The sequence below is a fragment of the Ambystoma mexicanum genome, chromosome 2q (assembly GCF_040938575.1).
Source record: "Ambystoma mexicanum isolate Mex_15411 chromosome 2q, UKY_AmexF1_1, whole genome shotgun sequence".
NCBI lineage: Eukaryota > Metazoa > Chordata > Amphibia > Caudata > Ambystomatidae > Ambystoma > Ambystoma mexicanum.
In genome coordinates, this window is record NC_090924.1 from 407,038,143 (window position 1) to 407,059,173 (window position 21,031).

General features: G+C 46.8%; 1 protein-coding gene across 2 annotated transcripts in view; it reads right to left on the minus strand.

Moving 5' to 3' along the window:
• The window catches only part of ARAF (A-Raf proto-oncogene, serine/threonine kinase), a 1,000,066-nt gene extending 979,565 nt beyond the window's left edge, over nt 1–20,501 (minus strand). Inside the window, exon 1 of one of the 2 annotated variants that reach the window (XM_069647431.1) lies at nt 20,436–20,501. Coding sequence is in view for 1 of the 2 variants with exons in the window: in XM_069647429.1 (XP_069503530.1) it covers nt 19,163–19,179 (17 nt within the window). In the remaining variant the exon portion in view is untranslated. Of the gene's footprint in view, nt 1–19,162; nt 19,311–20,435 lie in introns of those variants that run through there. The other variant, XM_069647429.1, reaches the window with a different exon arrangement.
• Nucleotides 20,502–21,031: the final 530 nt, after the last annotated feature.

Sequence of the window (21,031 nt, forward strand, 5' to 3'; positions counted from 1 at the left end):
AGTGTCTGGGTATCCCAGGTGTCTCTGGGCTGAACCACACCCAAAAGACTAGACTGCACATGCAGTTCTGGGAACCGAAATATGTGGGGGCATCCATCTTGTCCCCATCAATGCACTACAAGTCCAATCCCCAATGTTATCCTATGGGAGTGAGTGAGTCTGGTGCCACAAGCGCCAAGTCTGACTCCAAGTGGGTCTTTGGAAGGATGGAGAGGCCCTTGAGGGCCATGTCGGTGATTGTTGCCTGGCTCCAGCCTGACATCTTGGAGGGCTGGGGACATGAGGGGCAGGAATCATGACAGCACCCTCCCCCCTCCCCCTCTCCCTCTCCCTCCCCCCCAAGGCCGCTCTCAAGGTGGCTCTTCTGTCTGGTCCTGGTTTGTTTGGATGGTTTTGATGAAATCGTCTAAGCAAGCGAGGTACATGGATGTACTCGCAAGGCTCCCATGTCCTGTCTTGGGGACCATACCCCTTCCAGTCTACTAAGTAGTATAATTTGGATCTGACGTACTTTGAATGCAGGATGTCCTTGACTTCGAGTTCTGGCTCCCCGGTGACTACTATTGGCTGCGGTGGCGTTGCTAACCGGGTCCCAGGTTGAACACGTTTAAGGAGAGACACGTGGAACACAGGATGAATCTGCATGTTTGACGGCAAAGCTAGCCTGACCGCCACAGGATTTATCACAGAGGTGGCAGTGAATGGATCCAGGTATCTTGGACGGAAAATTCAGGTTCCTTTAATGGACACGTGTTTAGACGCCAGCCAGACTTTGTCTCCCACTTGGTAGTTGGGGGCCTTTGCTCTGTGTTGATCAGCAAACTTCTTTTGGCGATTCGTAGCTTGAAGTAGGTGTTCAGCTGCCCTTTTAAAGGTTTGAGAAATGGTTGTGTGCAAGGTTTTGACTGCTGGCATTTCCAGGGTTGTAGGAACGTCCAACTCAGAAGTAAGTGGGTGCCTGCCATAAATGGTATAAAAGGGTGTCTGCCCAGTGCTGGTGTGTAAGGAATTATTATAAGCATATTCAGCTATCCATAATAGGTCAAACCAGCTTCCTTCAGCTTGGTGTAACATGCAACGTAGATACTGATCGAGCGTCTGATTTGTCCTCTCAGTTTAACCATCCGTTTGGGGATGGTGACTGGTGGATAGCCGGATGTCAATCTGGGCCATAGAGCAGCATTTTCTCCAGAAGTTAGATACCAATTAAGTACCTCGGTCTGAGAACAAAACTGAAGGAAACCCATGGAGCCGTACGACGCCTTCAAGAAATACCTTTGCCAGAGTGGAAGCATTTGGGAGCCCCTTAAGAGGAATGAAATGTGCCATTTTTGAAAATAGGTCCACGACCACAAGAATAGTGTTAAACCCTTGACTGGGTGGTAACTCAGTAATAAAATCGAGGGACAACGTGTGCCAGGGTGCTGGTAGGATTTCCAATGGTTGGAATAGCCCAGCCGGTTTCTGCTTGGATGACTTGTTTTGAGCACACACTCCACAAGATAGGATGAATTGGATAATGTCTTTACGCCACGTGGTGACCGCAAAAGTGATGGATAGAAGGTTTTGAACTAATCTGTACCACTGGCAATGCTCTGGGCAACCTTCCACACCACCGTTTTTTAGCACATCTGCGCCATTGCAGAAAGGGGTCCAGCCATATGCAAATCAGTCAGGTACTGCCACCAATGGTAGCAGCCCAGCCCAAACTGCTAGGCCAGGTCCCCTCTGCACGGAAACACAAGCAACCCCAGACATGTTTCGGCCTTGTTGGGCCTCCTCAGTGAGGTGCAGCTTGGTTCCCTATGGCACAGCGAGCAAGTGACCCACGTCTGGGCATACCCTCTCTCACATAGTGAGACAAACTGTGACCACAAGTGATGGGTGGAAGATTTCAAGGTGGAAATATGTCTGGGGTTGCTTGTGTTTCCGTGTAGAGGGGACCTGGCCTAGCAGTTCGGGCTGGGCTGCTAGCATTGGTGGCAGTACCTGACTGATATGGCTGGACCCCTTTTTGCAATGGCGCAGACGGGCTAAAAAACAGTGGTGTGGAAGGTTGCCCAGAGCAATTGCCAGTGGTTCAGATTCATTCGAAACCTTCCACCCATCACTTTTGTGGTCACAGTTTACGCCACATGGGCCACCAATAATTTCGTTTTACCTTGGCTAGGTTTTAAGCGATTCCGGGGTGGCCCTCGATCAAGGAATCATGATAACCGGACATGACTTGTTCTCGTAGTTCTTGGTTTGGTAAGAATAAACGATTCCTGAAGTAGGGCAACTGATCTTTTATCATGTAATGTTCTCCTTGTGCACTCCACGCTTGTAATTGCTCCGGACTCATCAGGTTTTGGATTTCTTCATGTAATTCTTTCTGAGTAATGGGTGCTGTGATTCCTAGGAGCTTGTCACTCGGGGTGATTGCTATTGGGTCAGGGGTCTGATACCCTTGTTCTTCCACCCCCATAAGGGAAAGGGCATCGGCCTTCCCGTTTTTCACCCCTTGTCGAAATGTAATCACAGTCATATTCAGCAAAAGAAAGAGCCCAACGTAGTTGTCATGAGGATTGGGCCTTTGCCATTTTTAGGTACTGGAGGTTCCGGTGGTCAGTTATTACGGTGATTGTGTGTCTGGCGCCCAAGAGGTAGTGACGCCATGCCTTAATGGCTGACTTAATGGCCAGGAGTTCTTTGTCTGTGATAGCATAATTGAGTTCAGGGGGTGTGAATTTACGCGACCAGAAGGCAACAGGGTGTAACTGGCCCATTTCGGGGTCCTTTTGTGAGAGGACGGCTCCCATAGCCATGCTTGAGGCGTCCGTTTCCACCAGGTATGGGAGATCAGGGCGAGGGTGGAGTAAGATTGGGGCAGATGTGAATCTTGCTTTGAGTTCCTGGAAAGCTTCCTCGGCTTCTGTTGTCCACTAGAACTTTTTGTTGCTTTTCCTTAGCAATGACGTGATGGGATGCACGATTTGCGAAAATCCTGGGATGAACCTGGCGGTAGAAGTTTGCAAAACCCAGCATACCTTGAACCCCCTTGAATGAATTTGGGGATGGCCAGTTCAGGATAGCATCTACCTTGTGTACATCCATTCAGGTTCCATTCGGGCTGAGAATAAACCCAGGAATTCCACCTCAGAGACATGGAATGAGCACTTTTCGAGCTTGGCGTAGAGCTCGTGTTGACAGAGTTTCTCCAATACGGATCGGACATGTTTAACGTGGTCCTGGGATACTGGACCAGAAGCTATTTCCGTGCCGTCGACAGTAGTAACAGTGTCGGTGGTTGATTTAGGGCGTAACGGAAGCCCCATCTTTGCCGCAAGATCCTGGTCGATGTAATTCCCCAACGGCTCCACTGTCAATGTACCCTCTTACTGCGTGCATTCGAAATGGTTGTTGGTGATTGATCAAGACCACAGATCGGAGGTCTGTAGTTCACTTTCTTCGCTCGACAAGTGGACCCCTACACTTGCCGGGCTGTGGAGTTTTCCGATTCCTTGATGGTATCTTCCTTGTCCGTGGCCCCTACCGTCCTCCTCGGTGGCTTCACAGGGCACTCTTTAAGGAAATGACCTGACCTTCCACAGTACAGACATAACTGCTGCAGTGTCCTTTTATCCCTTTCTGCTTTAGTCCAGGGGGATCTGACCCCCCCCCTGATTTGCATTGGTTCTCCTGAACCTTCCGTTGTGTGGGCAATATTGTCCTTTGAACGCACATACATAGGGCGAGGGTCTGGTCTGGTTCGATCTGCTCTTCGGTCCTGCAACCTATGATCCAGTTGAACAACAAGGTCAATGAATTCTGAGCAGTCTTTCGGGGGGTTCCTACTTGTGCGGGACATCCTTGAGCTCCCGCCGCAACCCCCGATGAAATAACGTGGTTCTCTTCTCCACTGGCAATTCTGCTTCAACTACGAATCTATTGAACGTGACTATGTATGTTAATGGGTCTTGATTCCCTTGGCGTAGGGCCAGAAGTTCGTTGTCTAATGCCTGCCCATGAGTACGACGGGCGAACAGCTTTTCCATCTCCTGCTGAAAGCCCCTGAAGTAATGCAGCAAAGGATCCTCTTGGGCCACAAAGGGTACAGACCAGTCCGCGGCGCTACCACTCGGGTAGGATAGCACAAAAGCGACCCGTGATTGGTCATTGGGAAAGGCCCCTGGTCTACAGAGGAAGTGCAGGCGGCACTGGTTCATGAACTATGCAAACCTCTTGGGATCCCCCGTAAATCGTTCGGGCGGGGCCAAGGGAACTGCCCCAGGAAGGGTTATCTGAACGGGATTGGCTGATGGTGCTGGCATCGAGGGCACGCTTCCCAGCAATGGTGCATGCCCTGCTTGTGACCGGAGAAGTTGCCGGCTTAAATCATCAGTGCGTTCTTTGGCTACTATCAGCTCTCTCCTCATGGTGTTGGTCTCCTGCCTGGATGCATGTACTTTGGAACGTAGCTGCCCCAACATGTGGGCTAACTGGTCGGTTTCTGACGTTTCCATGACGCCCAGGTGGATTTTGATGTGAGGCTTTGCGTTCTGTAATGCTCACCTGGTATCCACGGAGACGTCACTCAGCCTGTTCTGACCTCTTATGACCTCAAACCCTTCCCTGGAGTCTACTCGACTGGAGACTGGGCCTGAAACACACGATTGGTAGAGTTTAACCCCCTATTGTCTCTGTGTGCTTGAACCCCTTCTTCCCCGGGGTACTACCCTTCCCTTTGATCCACAGCTCACCTGGTTTTCTTGGAAAGTGTGCTCTCCGTCCTGCTTTCAGCACAGGGGCGCCTTGATTGATGCAGGCTCGTTGCTGCCTAGTTACTTCACTGGCAAGAGTCCGACAAGTATAATGAGTCTTTTGAACAGTTCTCTACCTTTGTTCCTTTCCTTCCTTCGATGATGGCCGGCGTCCGGGGATGGCGACGTGCTGCTGAGATGAGTAACGCTGAAGGCGAGTGAGAGCGTGATGCGCAATGCGACCCTTTCGTATTTGTATTGAACTGAGTTCTTTTTCTGTGTCTTTTAGGTGCCGCAACGTTTTCAGCGTAGATGCCGGTTATGAAGAAGAAATGCGGTGAGTAAGCACGGTATGCGGCGCCTCTAGATGTTTCCACGCTAACCTGGAGTGTCTTTTCCCTCTTGCAGATGGATGAGAAGTTCCGGAGACAGAGTTCCCAGCCGCTCTGGGGATTCGGGTAAGCGTTTGAAGCTCGTACAGGCTTTTAAAAATAAGCGAAGATTTGCTGAATGCTTACTAATGCCTTTTTTCTGTTCTTTTCCCTTGTCAGGAAGCGACGTGCTGGGAAGGGAATGACACCGCAGAAGATGCCCGCTGAACAGAAGGAGCGATGAACGATGGTCAGAAGCGCCGCAAGGTAAGGCTGTTCCTAACGGTGTTCTTGCAGAAGCTGAGCGCAGAAGAAAGATGCAGGCTTACTGGAGACCGATCCGAACAGCGAGTGTCACACTGCAGGTGCAGAAAACGCAAAGCATGCTTCTCAGTCTGGGCGTGGCTTAAATAGTCTCTGGGTATCCCAGGTGTCTCTGGGCTGAACCACACCCAAAAGACTAGACTGCACATGCAGTTCTGGGAACCGAAATATGTGGGGGTATCCGTCTTGTCCCCATCAATGCACTACAAGTCCAATCCCCAATGTTAGCCTATGGGAGTGAGTGAGTCTGGTGCCACAGACGCCAAGTCTGACTCCAAGTGGGTCTTTGGAGGGATGGAGAGGCCTTTGAGGGCCATGTAGGTGATCGTGGCCTGGCACCAGCCTGACATCTTGGAGGGCTGGGGACCTGAGGGCAGGGATCATAACACTCAGGCAGCGGAGAATCAGCAGAAAAGAGTTGTCCTGAGTAGGCGACAGAAGGTTAAATGATTCTCAATAGACTTACGTTTAAGCGGGCAACTGTTCCACAGCTTAACCGCCACTAGAGTTTGCTGTAGTCAGCGTGCAGCGCCCCATGCAAAGTTGCAAACGTTGTTGGGATGTTGGGTGTGGGACGTTCATTCCTCTGATTGGAGACGGTGGGGGTTGGAAGTTACGAGTTGATCATACAAAATGTGCTTGACTATGTTTTTATGGATAAGATGCAGCATTTTCTGGTACTAACTCCACTGTTATACCCAATACTTGTCTCATGGGGACTCATGATCTATACCATACGTTGGCCCCATGGGAATTGGGAGGTGCAATTTATAAGCTTTAACGTGCAAGGGCTGGCCATCAGACAAACATGCAGACACTCTAGCTATACACAGAATGGCACAAGGCGCGCATGCTGTTCTTGCAGGAGACGTATGCATTGGCTGCAGGATTTGAGAAATTTGCTAGGAACTGGGGCACGCAACCAGGCCTCCAGATAAGGTGCGTACCAGGCATTTTTACGCATGAAAATCTTGTAAATATGACAGCTTTATTATTTTCCTGTGTACATTTACAAACAAGTAAAGAACAGAGGGCAGTGCAAAGGTCAGGTTACTTGACAGAAACCAGAACGCTTCATTTTCATTTTTATCTACATGGATGTAATTCAAGTCAAGGATAAAAGTCTCTGAAACAGAATGTATTTTTCTGTAGCCTTTCAAAAAAAGAAACTGCACACCGTTATATAAGGAATGGTTTCTTTCCATTTAGCTTCTGCTGCAGTGTGTTTTTGGAGCCAACAGAAGCACTGTGCATATTTATTTTCCTAGCATTTCAGAATTGTATCATTAATAGAATGGAAAACTAAGATGCAATTGAGAATTAATATTTTGTAGTGAAAGCAAACCAGTATTACACAATTGTATTTTCAGAGTTCCGGTGCTGTGTGCATAATCACACGGAGGCAGATCATTTTTACACTTAAAATGTCATTTACACTCTAATTATAAAAAACATTGTGTAAAATGTTGACTATGCATGGTCTAGTTTACATCCATTCAACCTTGCAGTCGATGGGGTACATTATAATAAATGGCCAGTGACAGCAAAGTCTTTGCTCAAGGGTGAGCGTCGTAACACGAGGTGGTGGTCTAGCCTCTCTTCAAGACTACAATTAAAACATCCAAAACCCGACTCTCAAGGAAGTGCAAGCTCTATTCAAATACCAAACAAATTAAAGTTACATTTGTGATTGAAATAGGAACTCAGCAAAACCTGTCCCTGTGATAGTTCAGATAGGTATTTAACTTATGTAGCGCTTCATACATGGTCCGTCCAATATCTAGGCACTGTGATTATTATACCTCAGTCGATACTCAGTTTACCAACCTCTGAAGGATGTTAGCCAGTAAGATAGCTCAGCCGGTTGAGCGCTGCAATATGTGTGTGATCTGTAGGTCGCAGGTTACAATCCCGGCAAGGCCAATTCAGCCTTTCATCATTTCTAGGTCGAAAAAGGAGTACCAACTTTGGTTTGGTGATAATTGTTACAAATATGTTCTATGTACAGTGCTTTGCCAAAAGTGCTACATAAATAAGCATATGACCATGAGATTAGGTATAGAATTTAGCATGGAGTGCTTGCCTCTCTGCACTCCGGGATTGGCGAGAAAGCATGGTGAGGGCCAACGCCCTGGCAAGCTACTGGCCAGGATGGGGCAACAGGCGGGGGGCAACCACCGTACCCCATTTGTGCAAGACACGTCAGGGACGTTGGTCCACACCAGAGGTGAACCAAGTGTTCTGCTCCTTCTATGCTACACTCTACGGTAACTCAGATGTGGTAACCCTACCCGACATAGACGCATACTCAGACAATCTACCACTATCTTTTTTGTCCAACGACACCAGGGAAAGCCTTGACTGCCCCATATCCCCGGTCGAGGCCCTCCTATCTGGAAGGCCACAGGCTCTGATGGCCTCACAATGGAGTTCTTTTAAGTCCCTCCTTGTCCCTTGAATGGCCGGCCTATGGGAAGAATCCTGTGTTTTGGGGATACTCTATCTCCCACCCCCCCCAAACACTACACAAAGGTGTGATTACAGTCTTGCTCAAACATGGTAAACCGGCTGAGCAGTGTGGCTCCTATCGCCCCCTTTCCCTCACAACTTCCGATGTTAAAATATGTGCTATGGTATTAGCTCTAGATTGACCCCTTATATGAGACACGTTCAACCAGATCAGTCTTTTTTTTTTCTAGCCGCTCCACGGCACTGAACCTGAAATGTCCATGTTCAAAAGGCCTTCGACTCGTTGTCCTGGCAGTTTATGTGGCCAGTACTTGGTAAATGTAACTGGATATTAGTTCATATCATGGGTACAATTACTTTATACGACGCTCACCACCAGAGTTAATGTAAACGGATTGCTCTCAGCTCCCATAGACATTTACAGCGGGAACCGACAGGGGCACGGAGGGCATAAAGGAACAGCATACACTGCCACTGAGCGCAAAGTAAAGTCAGAAAGTCTCTGTGACACACTGCTGAAACCCGCTGTGGAACTGTGCAGATAACAGAGGAGGAGCAGGCTGCGAAAGCGAACCAGAGAACCTGTGCCGGCAACAAGTGAATAGCCCCTGCTGCACTAGGGCTGTACACGTTCAGCAAAGGGACACGGCGGAGGACAGGGGGGGGAGGGCATTGGAACCTGGGCAGTGTGGTGAAACCACGAGGGAGCCCTATTTCAATTGAAGCCTGCTCCAATCGAAGGACATAAAGATAAGCTTCAGTAGGACTGGAGCAGCAAGAGGGGAGAGGAGACCCTGGGCTGAGCGGAGAAACTACGAAAAGTGACCCCTTAGGCATTAAAACAGCAGCAGATAGATAAGCAAATAGGGTGCCGACTGATGCTTCCAGCTGAAAGGAGAGTGCATTATGAACCCGGGTGAAATGGAAATTGCGCCCTGTCTGTGCTTGATCCGAGGGCACCAAGACAAGTGCAACAATATCTCCGAGGGTGGCAGTGAAGTGCGGATAGTACATGCAAATCTGGGCTCGGCAGAAAAGTGTACATTGTAGCCCCAGCTACACTAATGGAATTGGTGCCAGAGAGAGGGGAGAGCACCATGGAGCTGCACAACCAAGTAATGCTACCAAAAGCAGACCTGAAAGTCTCATTGTGGTAGCAGATTGAAGCAGTACAACTAGACATTGGGCTGTTGCATCAGGACGTGCAGAGCCTCGCAGAGCGCACTATTTCGCTTGAGTCACAAGTTAAAGAAAATTCAGGGGCACTCCGGAACACACATGCATATGTGCATGTATTGGAACAGAAAGTCAGCCTCTTGGAGAACAGTGTTAAGGAGGCCGAAGGATGGGCCCGAAGAAATAATATTTGTATAGTTGGTTTGCCTGAGGGAGAAGAAGGAACAACTCCAACGACATACATAGAAAATATGCTACTCCAGAAAATTGGACCCGGTAACCTCACACAGGGCTTTACAATAGAGAGCGCGCATAGGGCGATAGCTAGGCGCCCCCCCGCCACCTCCGAGACCGATCATCACTAAAGTCCTGAATTACAAAGACAGAGAGAAAACACTGGCCTATTCCAGGCAAGGAGGAGAACTGAAGAGAGCCTCAGCAGATCTGGCAGTCTATCCCGATTGCACATTTCAAGTGCAGAAGAAAAGGGCACAATTAACAGCGGCACAGAGGAGGCTGCGTACAGCCGGACTGAAATATATGCTGATCTACCCAGCGAGGCTTAAAATCATATATAAAAATAAGACTTGGTACTTCGAGCATCCAGAAGAGGCGCAAGCATGGATGGCTAAGGAGCAGATAGGAGAAGGCAGAAAAGACATAGAGGACGACCTGGGCAGACGCAAGGTGGGTCCAACCCGACCCGAGGCCACGAATGATTAAGGCACTTCAAACTGTACACAGGGCTCAGTGGTGTGCTCTGAAAGTTCTGCAACTACACAAACATCCAGAAACTACTAGGCTAGGAGATGGGGACAAATCTCTTGGTGGTTCATGGGTCGTAGGACGGATCGCCCCATGGGGCAATGGGCCACCAGCTTGCCCAAGGCGACATCAGTGCTGTCAAGAGAGCCCCAGGACAAGCAGGCTCTTATGGAACATACACTGCCTGGCTGAGGAGCTTATTATTTTACTATTTTATTACTTGATTTTGTAAGCAAGTTTGGACTTTTCAATTAGATTTATACGGCGGGAGAGGCCATTGACTAGAGATACAAACTACACAAAGAGACCAGACTTACGGCTTTGCTGAGCCACTCCCCCAAGTTCTATTTTAGAGGGTACCTGTTTTATGTGCCAACCCGCTGTGCACCGTCCTGGGGTATGTACACCAAAGGACTATGTGGGAAGCGGATATGCCTGAACGAGGAAGGAGACGTTGGGCAGTTGTTACTGGTTTGCAGAGTTAGGGGAGATAAAGGGGTTTGGGCTTTGTCCACCCGAGTGTCAAAGAAGAATGTTGGAATAGCATACTTAAACAAATTCCCAAATAGCAGCAAAAGGGTAATACTTATAGAGGCAGGGGCAGACAGCCTCTTAAAACTGTTCAGATGCTTATGGCTGGAACAATAAAGGAATGGAAGGGGGCTAAATGCATATGTCAAACGGAACAGGGTCTATGCTTACCTGAAAAGAAGTAGGGTAGACATTGAAATGTTGCAGGAGACACGCCTGAACCCCAAAAAGCAGACACAATTGTCAAATAAATGGAATGGACAGGTGTTTCGCTAATCATATTCCACCTATGTCCGGGGGGAGGGTGGGGGTTCTAATATGGATAGCGCCCACTGTACCATTTAAGATGACCCAAACTAAAACAGAAAACGAGGGTAGAATGGCCCTAGTACATGGACTCGTTGACACTTGTATTAGCAACACGTACACTCCAACCATATTGCAGCAGTATTCTTCCAATCCCTTTACCCGAGGCTGGGCCCAAATAGGAACAATATTATTATATGGGGAAGTGATTTCAACTGCACACTTAACCCCACTCTAAACAGGTTAGACGCTAAGTATAGTAAACCAGCCCCACCAGCTAAGGGACCGAGTACGCTGTTAGGGGCATTTGACCTGATTGACATCTGGCGGGTACTTCATGTTGATACTGGACACTACTCGTATTACTCAGCACCGCATGCAGTGCATACTAGAATATATTATCTTTTTGTGGGACAGGAAATTGCCCACTTAATTACTATGGCACAGTAGGAAGGTAGGGTACTGCCGGATCACGTCGCAGCTTAAGCCCCCTAGAGCACCAATACCCACCAATACCCACGTGGAGACTCAGGAGAATCTTTGCAAGACCCGCCATTACGAGTGTGTGTCAGGAAAAGCCTTGTGGACTATGTCATACACAATGAAGAAGTGTTGCCAGTGCGGGAATATTCTGGGAGGCATTGAAGGCGATAGTCAGAGATGCCGCCATTGCAGGTTCTGGGAGCGTCCAGGCTAACATTAACAGAGAGCTGTCCTCAGCAGAAGAGCAAATAAGAAAATTGGAACAGTCCCCTGCATGTCAAATTCAGGATGCAGCAAAGGCTGCAACATTAAAATAGAAATGCATTGAATGCTGGGAGAGGTTGGAGAATAATAATTACTGTAAATATATTGAAAGGCAGCACAGAGAAGCAGATAAAACAGACAGAGTATTGGCATAGCTATATAAAAGAGAAGAGAAGCAAAGCCCTATTCACTCGATCCGCACGATAGAAGGCGACCTCTGCGATACCCAAACTGGCGTTAATGAGGACTTTCAGGAACTCTACCAAGGCCTGTATAAAGAGGGACCCCCCGATAACGCAAGACCACTTGGAGGAGTAGGTGAGGGAAATAGACCTCCCTATATTAGATCAGGAGGCCAGGGATGGTTTGGAGGGACCTATCACGTTAGAGGAAATACTAGGGACAATCAGGTCCCTGCCGACAGGGAAGACACCAGGCAAAGATAGATTGCCCAGAGAATACTATAAGGAATACACCCAGGAACTGGTCCAGCATCTACTGAACACCTTTACTGACTCTTAGTGGGCTGGTGTTCTCCCCCAACCTTAAGGGAATCTGTCACTATACCCCTCCTCAAACTCCACAAGAAAGCAACGGAATGTAACTCTTACAGGCACCTATCAATGCTAAATCAGGATAACAAAATTCTGACATCTATACTGCGTATAGAAAGAAGAAGGTAATATACACACACTGGAGCAGCAGGACCAGACAGGGTACATGCCGGGACCAAGCATGTCCTGGAATCTGAGGCGGCTGCACCATGTGATAGATAGCACAGCGGACTGGGCGATCCTGTGTGCCATAGCCACGCTAGATGCGGTGAAGGCGTTCGACCCAGTGAGATGGGACTGGCTGTATGCAACCCAGCGCATATTCGGATTTGGGCAGGCACACATTCAGTGGGTGCGGTTGGTGTACACCAGACCGATGGCGAGAGTCAAAACTGGTGGATGCATCTCTAGACAGGGTTGCCCACTGTCCCCACTTCTTTGTATCCTGGCTATGGAACCAACTGCACAATACCTTAGGAGGGAATAAATGGGAGCGGCTATAGTCCTAGACATGGCTACAGATCTGATATCATTGTACGCGGCCAACATGATGTTGTATATACAGAACCCCGAAGACAACCTGGAGTTGTGCTGGAGGCACTAGCGCTAGTTGCGAGATCAGGGATTACGTTCAGCACTGATAAATCTGTGCTGTTCCCGTAAGCAGGTCTGCGCAAGGTGGAGCAGGGGGCACTTCCAGTGTTGGCACTACAGTGGACAGTGTGCACGTTTAAATATTTAGGGGTCAATATATATCGCGACCCAGCTACAAAGCATGAACACAACACGCGAAGGGCCCTATCGGGCATCCAAGGATCTATAAAGTTTTGGACCAAGCTGCATCTCTCCTTGATGTGGAGTGCAGCATTGCTGAAAATGGTAGTGCTGCCCAGACTGCTGCATTTCTTTGTGACCGTACCATATTATATACCACAGTCCTTCTTTAAAACGCTAGATAGTGTTAGTAGAAGCTTCCTGTGGAACGGGAGGGGCCGGGGGACAGGATAGCACTTTCCACATTACACAGGCCATATGAAGACAGTGGCATTAGGGTCCCGGCCTTTGATTTATACTACATAGCCGGACAGCTGCAATGTGGGGTGAACTGGCTGGCGGATGACCCGACTCCAGGCACATTGATGCTGCAACCCGCGGGGGTCACAGTATTTTCTAAAGGAACTGGTGTGGAATATGATAAGGCTCACAGACCCCGGGTCACAGTAGTGGCTGCCTCGTCGCAGGCGAGACAAAAGATACGGGTGCACTGGGAACCTCATTGGGGGAGGAGGGGAGGCACGATAGGGGATCTATTGCAGGATGCCTCATGTATTCCCTTTGAAGAATTGGCCGACCACACAGGCTTGCACAAAGGCCAATATCGTTGCACAACACTATTAAAAGGGCAAATAATGCAGAGGTGGCCGGGGTTTATAGTGATTTTTTCTAATGAAGTTTTTTCGAATGCCATTCTGTCGAACATTTCGCCTAAAAAAAATATTTCGAATTTTAAATGGGGGGGGGGGGGATTCCCCTCCAACCCTCCTGTTTTTTTTTTACTTACGAAACAAACAAAAAAACTATAAACAAAAAAAAAAAACTATAAACAAAAAAAAAAAAAAAAAGACATTCGAACAAAATTATTTTCAGAAGTGGGGCACGCCATATCTAATATATATGACTGCCTGTTAATTAATAGGACTTTCACCCCCCTGGCAATAAGGGGTAAATGGGAGGAGGACCTGGGAGCCACTTTTACAGGGCAGAGGTACTGGTATACCATAAGGTGTCACAAAATGCGCGATTGTAATTGATACAGCTGCAAATTACACAGAGCATATATGAAACCCCAGTAAATTTCACGATTCCCAGTCGCTGCAGAGCAGGTATGCCCCAGGTGCAAGGGAGAAGGGGTGGGTATGCTCCATATGTTCTGGACATGTCCAATAGTGGAACAATACTGGCAGGAGGTAGCGGGCAAAATGGATAAGGGGAGCCTGGTGTTGTATGTGGAGTCCCCAGCAGCAGGACTATTGGGCCGTTTCCCACGTCCTAAATGGGCAAAACACACCACCAAATTGAAAGATCTGGCGTATATATTGGCTAAACGCAGAATCGCTATGACATGGAAGTCCCCCAGGGGTCCAGATCTGGGCGAGTGGTGGCGCGATATGAAGAGGTGGGCTTTGACTGAAACAGTGGTGCGAAGGGGGGCAGTAAAGACTAGTCAAGGGGACAATGTAGCGGGATCATGGCTTAGGAAGTTATGTTACAAGCCCCGTTTGAAACAGAGAGACAGAAAGGGGTGCAGAACCTCAGGTGGGCTTGAGGGACTTCAGCCTCGTTAGTAATGACGATTTGGACACTAAATAGAGTTTTTTGGACATACGTGTGGGGAGGGAGTAGTAAGGGAGGAGGGTGGGGAATAGAGGTATGTAGTAATGTGACTTGAATACTGACGACACTGTATGAGGAATTGCCTCAGAACTGTTTGGCTATTTTTTCTTGTGCTTATATGAAAACGAATAAAACAAAAGTAAAAAAAAAAAAAAAAGCCTGTCACACAAATGTGCGCGAAACAGCCGGAACCCAACCCCGCTCAGCTGGAGTGCAGGGCTTTTAATAGGCTGCCATGCCTAGCCACCGGACCAGCAACCAGACGCCACCCACTTCAGGTACACTTACATTACAGAGCGGGAACAGCCCGCTTCCAGCTCTGATATATAGGTTTTAGGGAGCGAGGCACCCATATGTCTGTTGAATATTTCCTTTTTAAAAAAACTATTTTCAGCAACAAAACAGACAGCATGACATCAACAATTGGAATTACATACAAGTAACAACATGTCATGAGTGAGATCAGTACAATGAGCCGCATCTGCAGCAAAGTACCCCTTATGCCACCACACGGAATGAATCCCAAATGCAATAACCAACCCCGAAACTTCCTACTAGCAAGTATCTTGACCCTCTTCACTAGCCAGGTACGTGCGGAATGGAGCCCAAATGTCCTTAGGTCCACAGGCCACCACAGCAATGAAGGCCTCGTCCCTCTCGCTGGTGTAAGTCAAGCACTTAAGTCATTCCTCACAAGTTGAGGCCAATGCGGATTTCCAATGCTGGAGGATACATTTTTTAGAAACAATGTAGGCAAGATTAAAGAATCATCTTGTAACTATTGGCACTTTGACTATACCCACCCAGCAAATACTTTAATGGGGAAATAATGGGAGGAACAATTGTCATTCAGAATTTCGGCCAGCTTTCACCAATATAAGCCGACAGGTGGGCAGTCCCAGAACATGTGGTATGAGTCAGTAACCGGCGTTCATAGATAATTCTTTAGCCAATAGGCAAAACCAGAGATCTTGCTCAGATTTCTGACGAGCCCTGCCTTACAACCCTGCCCAGCCAGTACCAGGCAGTGTTTGGAGACCATGCATCTGTTTTCTCCCCCATCAGTGATTGCTGTAATAAATGTATGTGTATCGGGTTCTGGCGGAAAGAACGGCCCCAACCGTAGGGCAGCCGCTCTGATCCGGTAATAGTGCAATAATTTTAAAAAGCCATTGCCCAAATTGGACCAAAGTTTATTTACAGACACAAATTTACCATCAGGAAACAGTACCCCAATTGTCAATTGTTCTTCTACACACCAGACCTAAGTATTGCTACACCATATGTCTGAGAAAAGCCGGGTAGTTCCATAAAGGGGCCCGCCTAAAGTAAGGAGTGGCGAGTGCCAATCTGCGAAATATTCTAACCCATACGTTCACCGTAATACGTACCGGGTCAAACGAGCAGGAATTCACATAACAATCACTGATTGTATGTTTGTACGAGTTGCCCCATATCGTTCCACGAATAGATGAACCACCTTAGCCATAGAGGAGAACCAATAAAAATCTGGTGCAACCAGACCTCCTTGCACATATGGCTCAACCAGTTTTTCCCAGCTAATCCTAGCTGCTCCACACCACCCCAAATAAATTCTAGTGCAAGTGAACATAATCTTGTAAAAAAAAAAATAATAATAATAATAATTAAAATCCCTCCCCGGCCATGTGTGAACATTACAAAAGTAATAGAGTACTTTGTGGAGCACAATCATTTCGAGCAAAGAGTCTGCCGTACAATGAAAAAGGAAGTCTGGCCCATAACTTCAATTTTCGGCCAGAGTGTCTGCAGATATCCTGTATGATTATCAGAGTACAGGGATTTCTGCGACCTGGAGACCACTTTACCCAGATATTTAAAATCATGAAGAAACCAATTTGAATGTCCGATGGAGCAGTCAGCGTCCTGAGTGGAAAGAGCTATGACTTGGATCTGTTGATTCTATATCCAGAATATATAGTGAACTCATGGACTGTGTCCATGATGGGGGCCAGGTTGTTCTCCAGATCCCGGACCTAAAGAAGAGCATCCTGTCGAATATTTTAAAAACTACTGGATGGAAATACCTTCAGATATCCCTCCGCAAATACCTCCCCTCTAACTCCCTCCGGGTCAATCGTTTTCCAAAGAAACGAGCTCGGGGTAGATCTCCATCTTTGGCTGGGGCCTCCCTCTGGAAAAGCCTCCCTGCCAATCTAAAACTTGAGGAAAACCATCTCTGGTTCTGGAAGAACCTCAAGCCCTTCCTTTTTGCTTCCGCCTTCGCTCCCCGTCTCCCCTGCTGATCTGCTCTCTCTTGGCAATGTGCACCTGGCCACCCTCTGTCCCCTGGGCCCACGTACCTGCTCACCCTGCCACCCTCCTGGCCACTCATTGCACTGGGGACTGTATCTGTACCCTTCCAGCCCAATTTTTCTTCTTTTTCTGCACTTAACAGACTTACCCAGTCTACTGCGTTAAACAAAGCACTTGCCACTTGCTGGCTGCACTACCACTGTTTATTGCCTGCATTTTCTATTTATGTTTTTTTTATTATTTATCTGCTCTCCTCTGCTCCGCACTTTCCACTCTCCCCCTTCCATGCACTTTTACCTTTTCCCATGCACTAGTGCATTCTCAATGTCACTGGGCCTAGTTAGGTTGTTGTTGTGTTGTGTTCTCCGCTGTTCCCCTCCCTTGCATAGTCACGCTCTGACACACTTGTGTACGAGCGGGATACAAATAAAATATATCATATCATATCATACCCCAAACCAGTGAAGGAAATTAAGTTAATGCCTTGTGGCCCAATTGTTTCCTATTTGGTCCAAATCTCTGTGTGGTTTTCACCCTATGGCTGTTCAAAAACGGCACTTTTTCTCTTTGGGAAAAAGAATGGCGCTAGGCTGAAAACTGGGTGTTCATGTTTTCTTAATTTTCTTTTATTAAATAATTGTTCAAAAAATGTCCAGTTTCAAGGGTCCCTTGACAAACATTTGGTTTAAAAAATGTCATCCAAATTCATCTCGCAAGTCAAAAGATATTAACCTCTATGCTGCAAAGCACCAAGACTGATACAAAGGTTTTTATGGTTCAGGGGGCACCCCATTCTCTGTCGAATATTTTAAAATCTAATGGATGGATTTACCCCCAGATCAGGCAATAAAATAAAGTCAACGCTTTGTGCCCACGTTGGTTCTTATTTGGTCCAAATCTGCCATGCGGTTTTCACGCTAAGGCTGTTCAAAAATACACTTTTTCTCTATGGAAAAGGCATGGGCTGAAACTGGGATGGTAGGTTTTCTTAATAACGTTTGCATTTTGTAAAGTAATGTTACCAAAAAAATGCAGTTAGCAGTGTGGGGCCTTGACAAACCTTTTGTTTTGTAAATTTCATCCAAATCCATCCAGCAAGTCAAAAAAGTTATTAGCAATAGAGGTTTGGGAAAGAAATAGCAGTTTTTTCATTTCTGAAAAGCCAGTCAGCCTTTCTGCTGCATTCTGGGAAACATATGCAGATATGAATTTGGGAGGAGGTGGCACCCCCTTTTTGAGACAAATATTTTAACAACTACTGGATGGAATAACCCAAGACCCCTCCCGGAAATCACATCAACGCTTCATGCCCAAGTTGTTTCATACCTGGTCCAATTCCGTCCAGCTGTGTTTGCTGTGCAGAAATGTGACTTTTTCTCTATGGGAGCATGCCAAAAAATAGCATTCTTTTTCATTTCTTAAAACCTTTCCATTCAGAACATTTTTCAGAAAATGTCAAGTCTGGAGTGGCCAGTGGCAAGCTTTTTGTTTGGTAAATATCAGCCAAATCCATCCTGCAAGTCAAAATTCATTAGCAATTGAAATTTCATATGGAACTTGCTACACACCTTCCCTATAGTCCAAATTCAGCACTATAATGTATATATTTCTTTTTAATATGTGTAGCATACAAATGTATAAAAAGCCTTAGTTGGCCACCATATTCTAAATAGCTTAGTACATCACATAACAAGGCATACAAGCTAGAGAATTTCTTTTTTTTTTACATGGCTATAAACTAATAAATGCAACCAACTGGGAGGTTTCCAAAGTGAAAAAGGTTGTCCACAGTTGTTATTGGATGGTCTGTTGGGCGAAGGACAGTAAGAACAACCACCTTGAAATCATTTTAATTCCCACCCAAAACAACAACACATTGTGACACAACTCCAGCACTTACATAGCACAGATTAACACATAGCACAGGTTAACACAATGGAACGTACATCACCCGAAGTCCCATCTGTCAACGCTAAATGTCTCTTAACATCACATATACATCAAGACAACTCTCCTTAAACACCACTCTTCCAGACACCAGCATCAGTCACTTGACCACATATACCTTCTGAGTTCGGGTCTTCAAGAACTACAACAATATAGTCTCACAGGGTTTAATTGCAAAGTAGACAAATCATGTTAAGCAACCAGATCCTTATGGCAGAAGTTTGCAGCCTTTGACTCTGCAGATGCATTGAACTACAAATATGTCAAGTCAAAAGTGTATCATTGTAATTGGTTATTTATAACGCGTTTCATACCCAGAAGTCTCCAAGCGCAGACCTGGGGATGGAACCTGTTTTGCTCGGTATCGTCTTGCTTCCAAGGCGAGCGCATTGCACCTGAGCTATCTTCCCGGCCCTATCAACATAGATTTTATTGAATTAAAGACTAGACTTCCCAGAAGTCAAACTACTTTGCCTGTCAAACTAGTAGACATCATCGTTATGCAATAAACTTTAAACGATTGGGTTATTTTGTGACTCACTTTGTTGCTCTGAGCATTGTTCAGGAGTGGTGTCATGGTATCTAACTTCTTCATGCACATTCTAGTGGAACTAGAAATGAAGTTTGCATGTAAAAATCTGACATCTTTCTTCTTTTCCAATTGAAGGCTGCTCTGAGAGTTGTTTCCTGTCCCAAAACGAAGACTTGACTCCATATCAGCTGCATTCCCTATAATTGTATCTGTTGCGTCCAAAAGTCTGCGCCATGCCTTAAAAAAAAAAAAAAAAAAAAAACACTACGTCTGAATCACGTTCTCTAGGACTAATCCACAGATGTTGTGGTTCATTTCACATGCGTGTGGGTTTTTCAGTTTGAAATGTCCCATCACAGTTTCAATTGCCTAAATATTCATGCAACTGTCAAATGAAAACCGCTTGTAATAACAATAAAACATGTTATTGAAGTAATTGAAAAGCATTGCCATCGTTAAGCTGCAGTCCGAGACACGAGTATCTGTACACCGCCATGCTCACGACAGCTCTGCAGGTGATCGAGGTATAGTCAACAATGTTTTTGGAGGACTAAGGAGTGGTACAAATACCCAATGGTGTTAATCTAGACAAGACCGGGTTTCTTCAACGTGCGGGATATTCTACGGGGTCGCTCAAAGAGGAGATGATGTTCTCCAGCTGGTTCTTTACAGCCTCTCAATTAAGAGGTCGGGGTCCCCGCGAGGTGTGTCCTATTAAGTTCGTCCAACACTGAACATCGCGAGTTCTCCAAAGATGAAGTGTCTTCGAATCTCGCCAAAGGAGCAGGACAATTTTCGTCAATAGGCTGTGGGGGAGGTCATGGCTCCCACTGGGAGGTTCAGACTCCACCGCTAGGTCTGAACGGATCCTACAAGGCTACTTGTTCAGACATAGGTGTGTTCCTTCGAGAGTTGAACGATCTCCAACCGGTAGGCGTACGCAGCACTGTGTAAACATGCTTAAATATGCTCTTCTCTACTCAGAGACTGTAAGAAGCACACACCTACGGGGTGACACATCTATGCAAATTAAAGACCCTATGAAATGTTATGGAATAACATCACCCCGTTATGTCACTTATCCCAACTTCCCACGACTTGCTTTGACCCCAGTAACTCCCCAGACGCCAAGCTCACATGACTTTTTTACACGTGACCGATCCCCCTCGTGCTCTGCTGACATATTTTGAACCCCTCCACCTACACGTGACCGGTGCTATTACAGGTACCCCTAACACAAGCACTACCACTTGCATTCCAAAAGCCAGTGCATCCTTCTTACCTGTCACAACTGCCGCAGTCGCCATCTTAGAATACTCCAGGGAGGGGTGGGAACAAACAATCAGCGTCCTCCGTAGTACACGCCCCCTGTGTATCTATTCCACGCTGCTACTGGTAAGAGGCGAACCGTTCACGTACGCCATTGGTGCAAACAAATATCAGTCAACGTTGTGGATACAATCCCTCAGAAGCGCGCTGACGCACTCTATAGGCTGTAGCCGGTCTGCAGTTTCACGGAAGTTTTATTAAGGGGGAAGTATGAGGTTAAAAGTAGGCGATTATAGGGAAGTGGCTACTCTGTCAATCTGTTCGTAGATTTGGTTCCCAATCCCATTATTATTATGCTTGTATTCGTTTTATCAACTGTTTTGTTTGAAGCAGATATGTATGGACTGCCCTCCTCCGCCCCCCACAAGTACCTATTTACGATCCCCTCAAACCCATGTGTACTACCAGACTTGTTTGCATAATTTGCTGACCCTAAATGTAATTAGGCTAAAGTATTTTGAGGATTTTGTGGTAAAAGCAATCATATTTTTATAGCCTATTTCGTGCAGTATGACCACATACATGTGAAGCAGAGCACATTTTTATGGG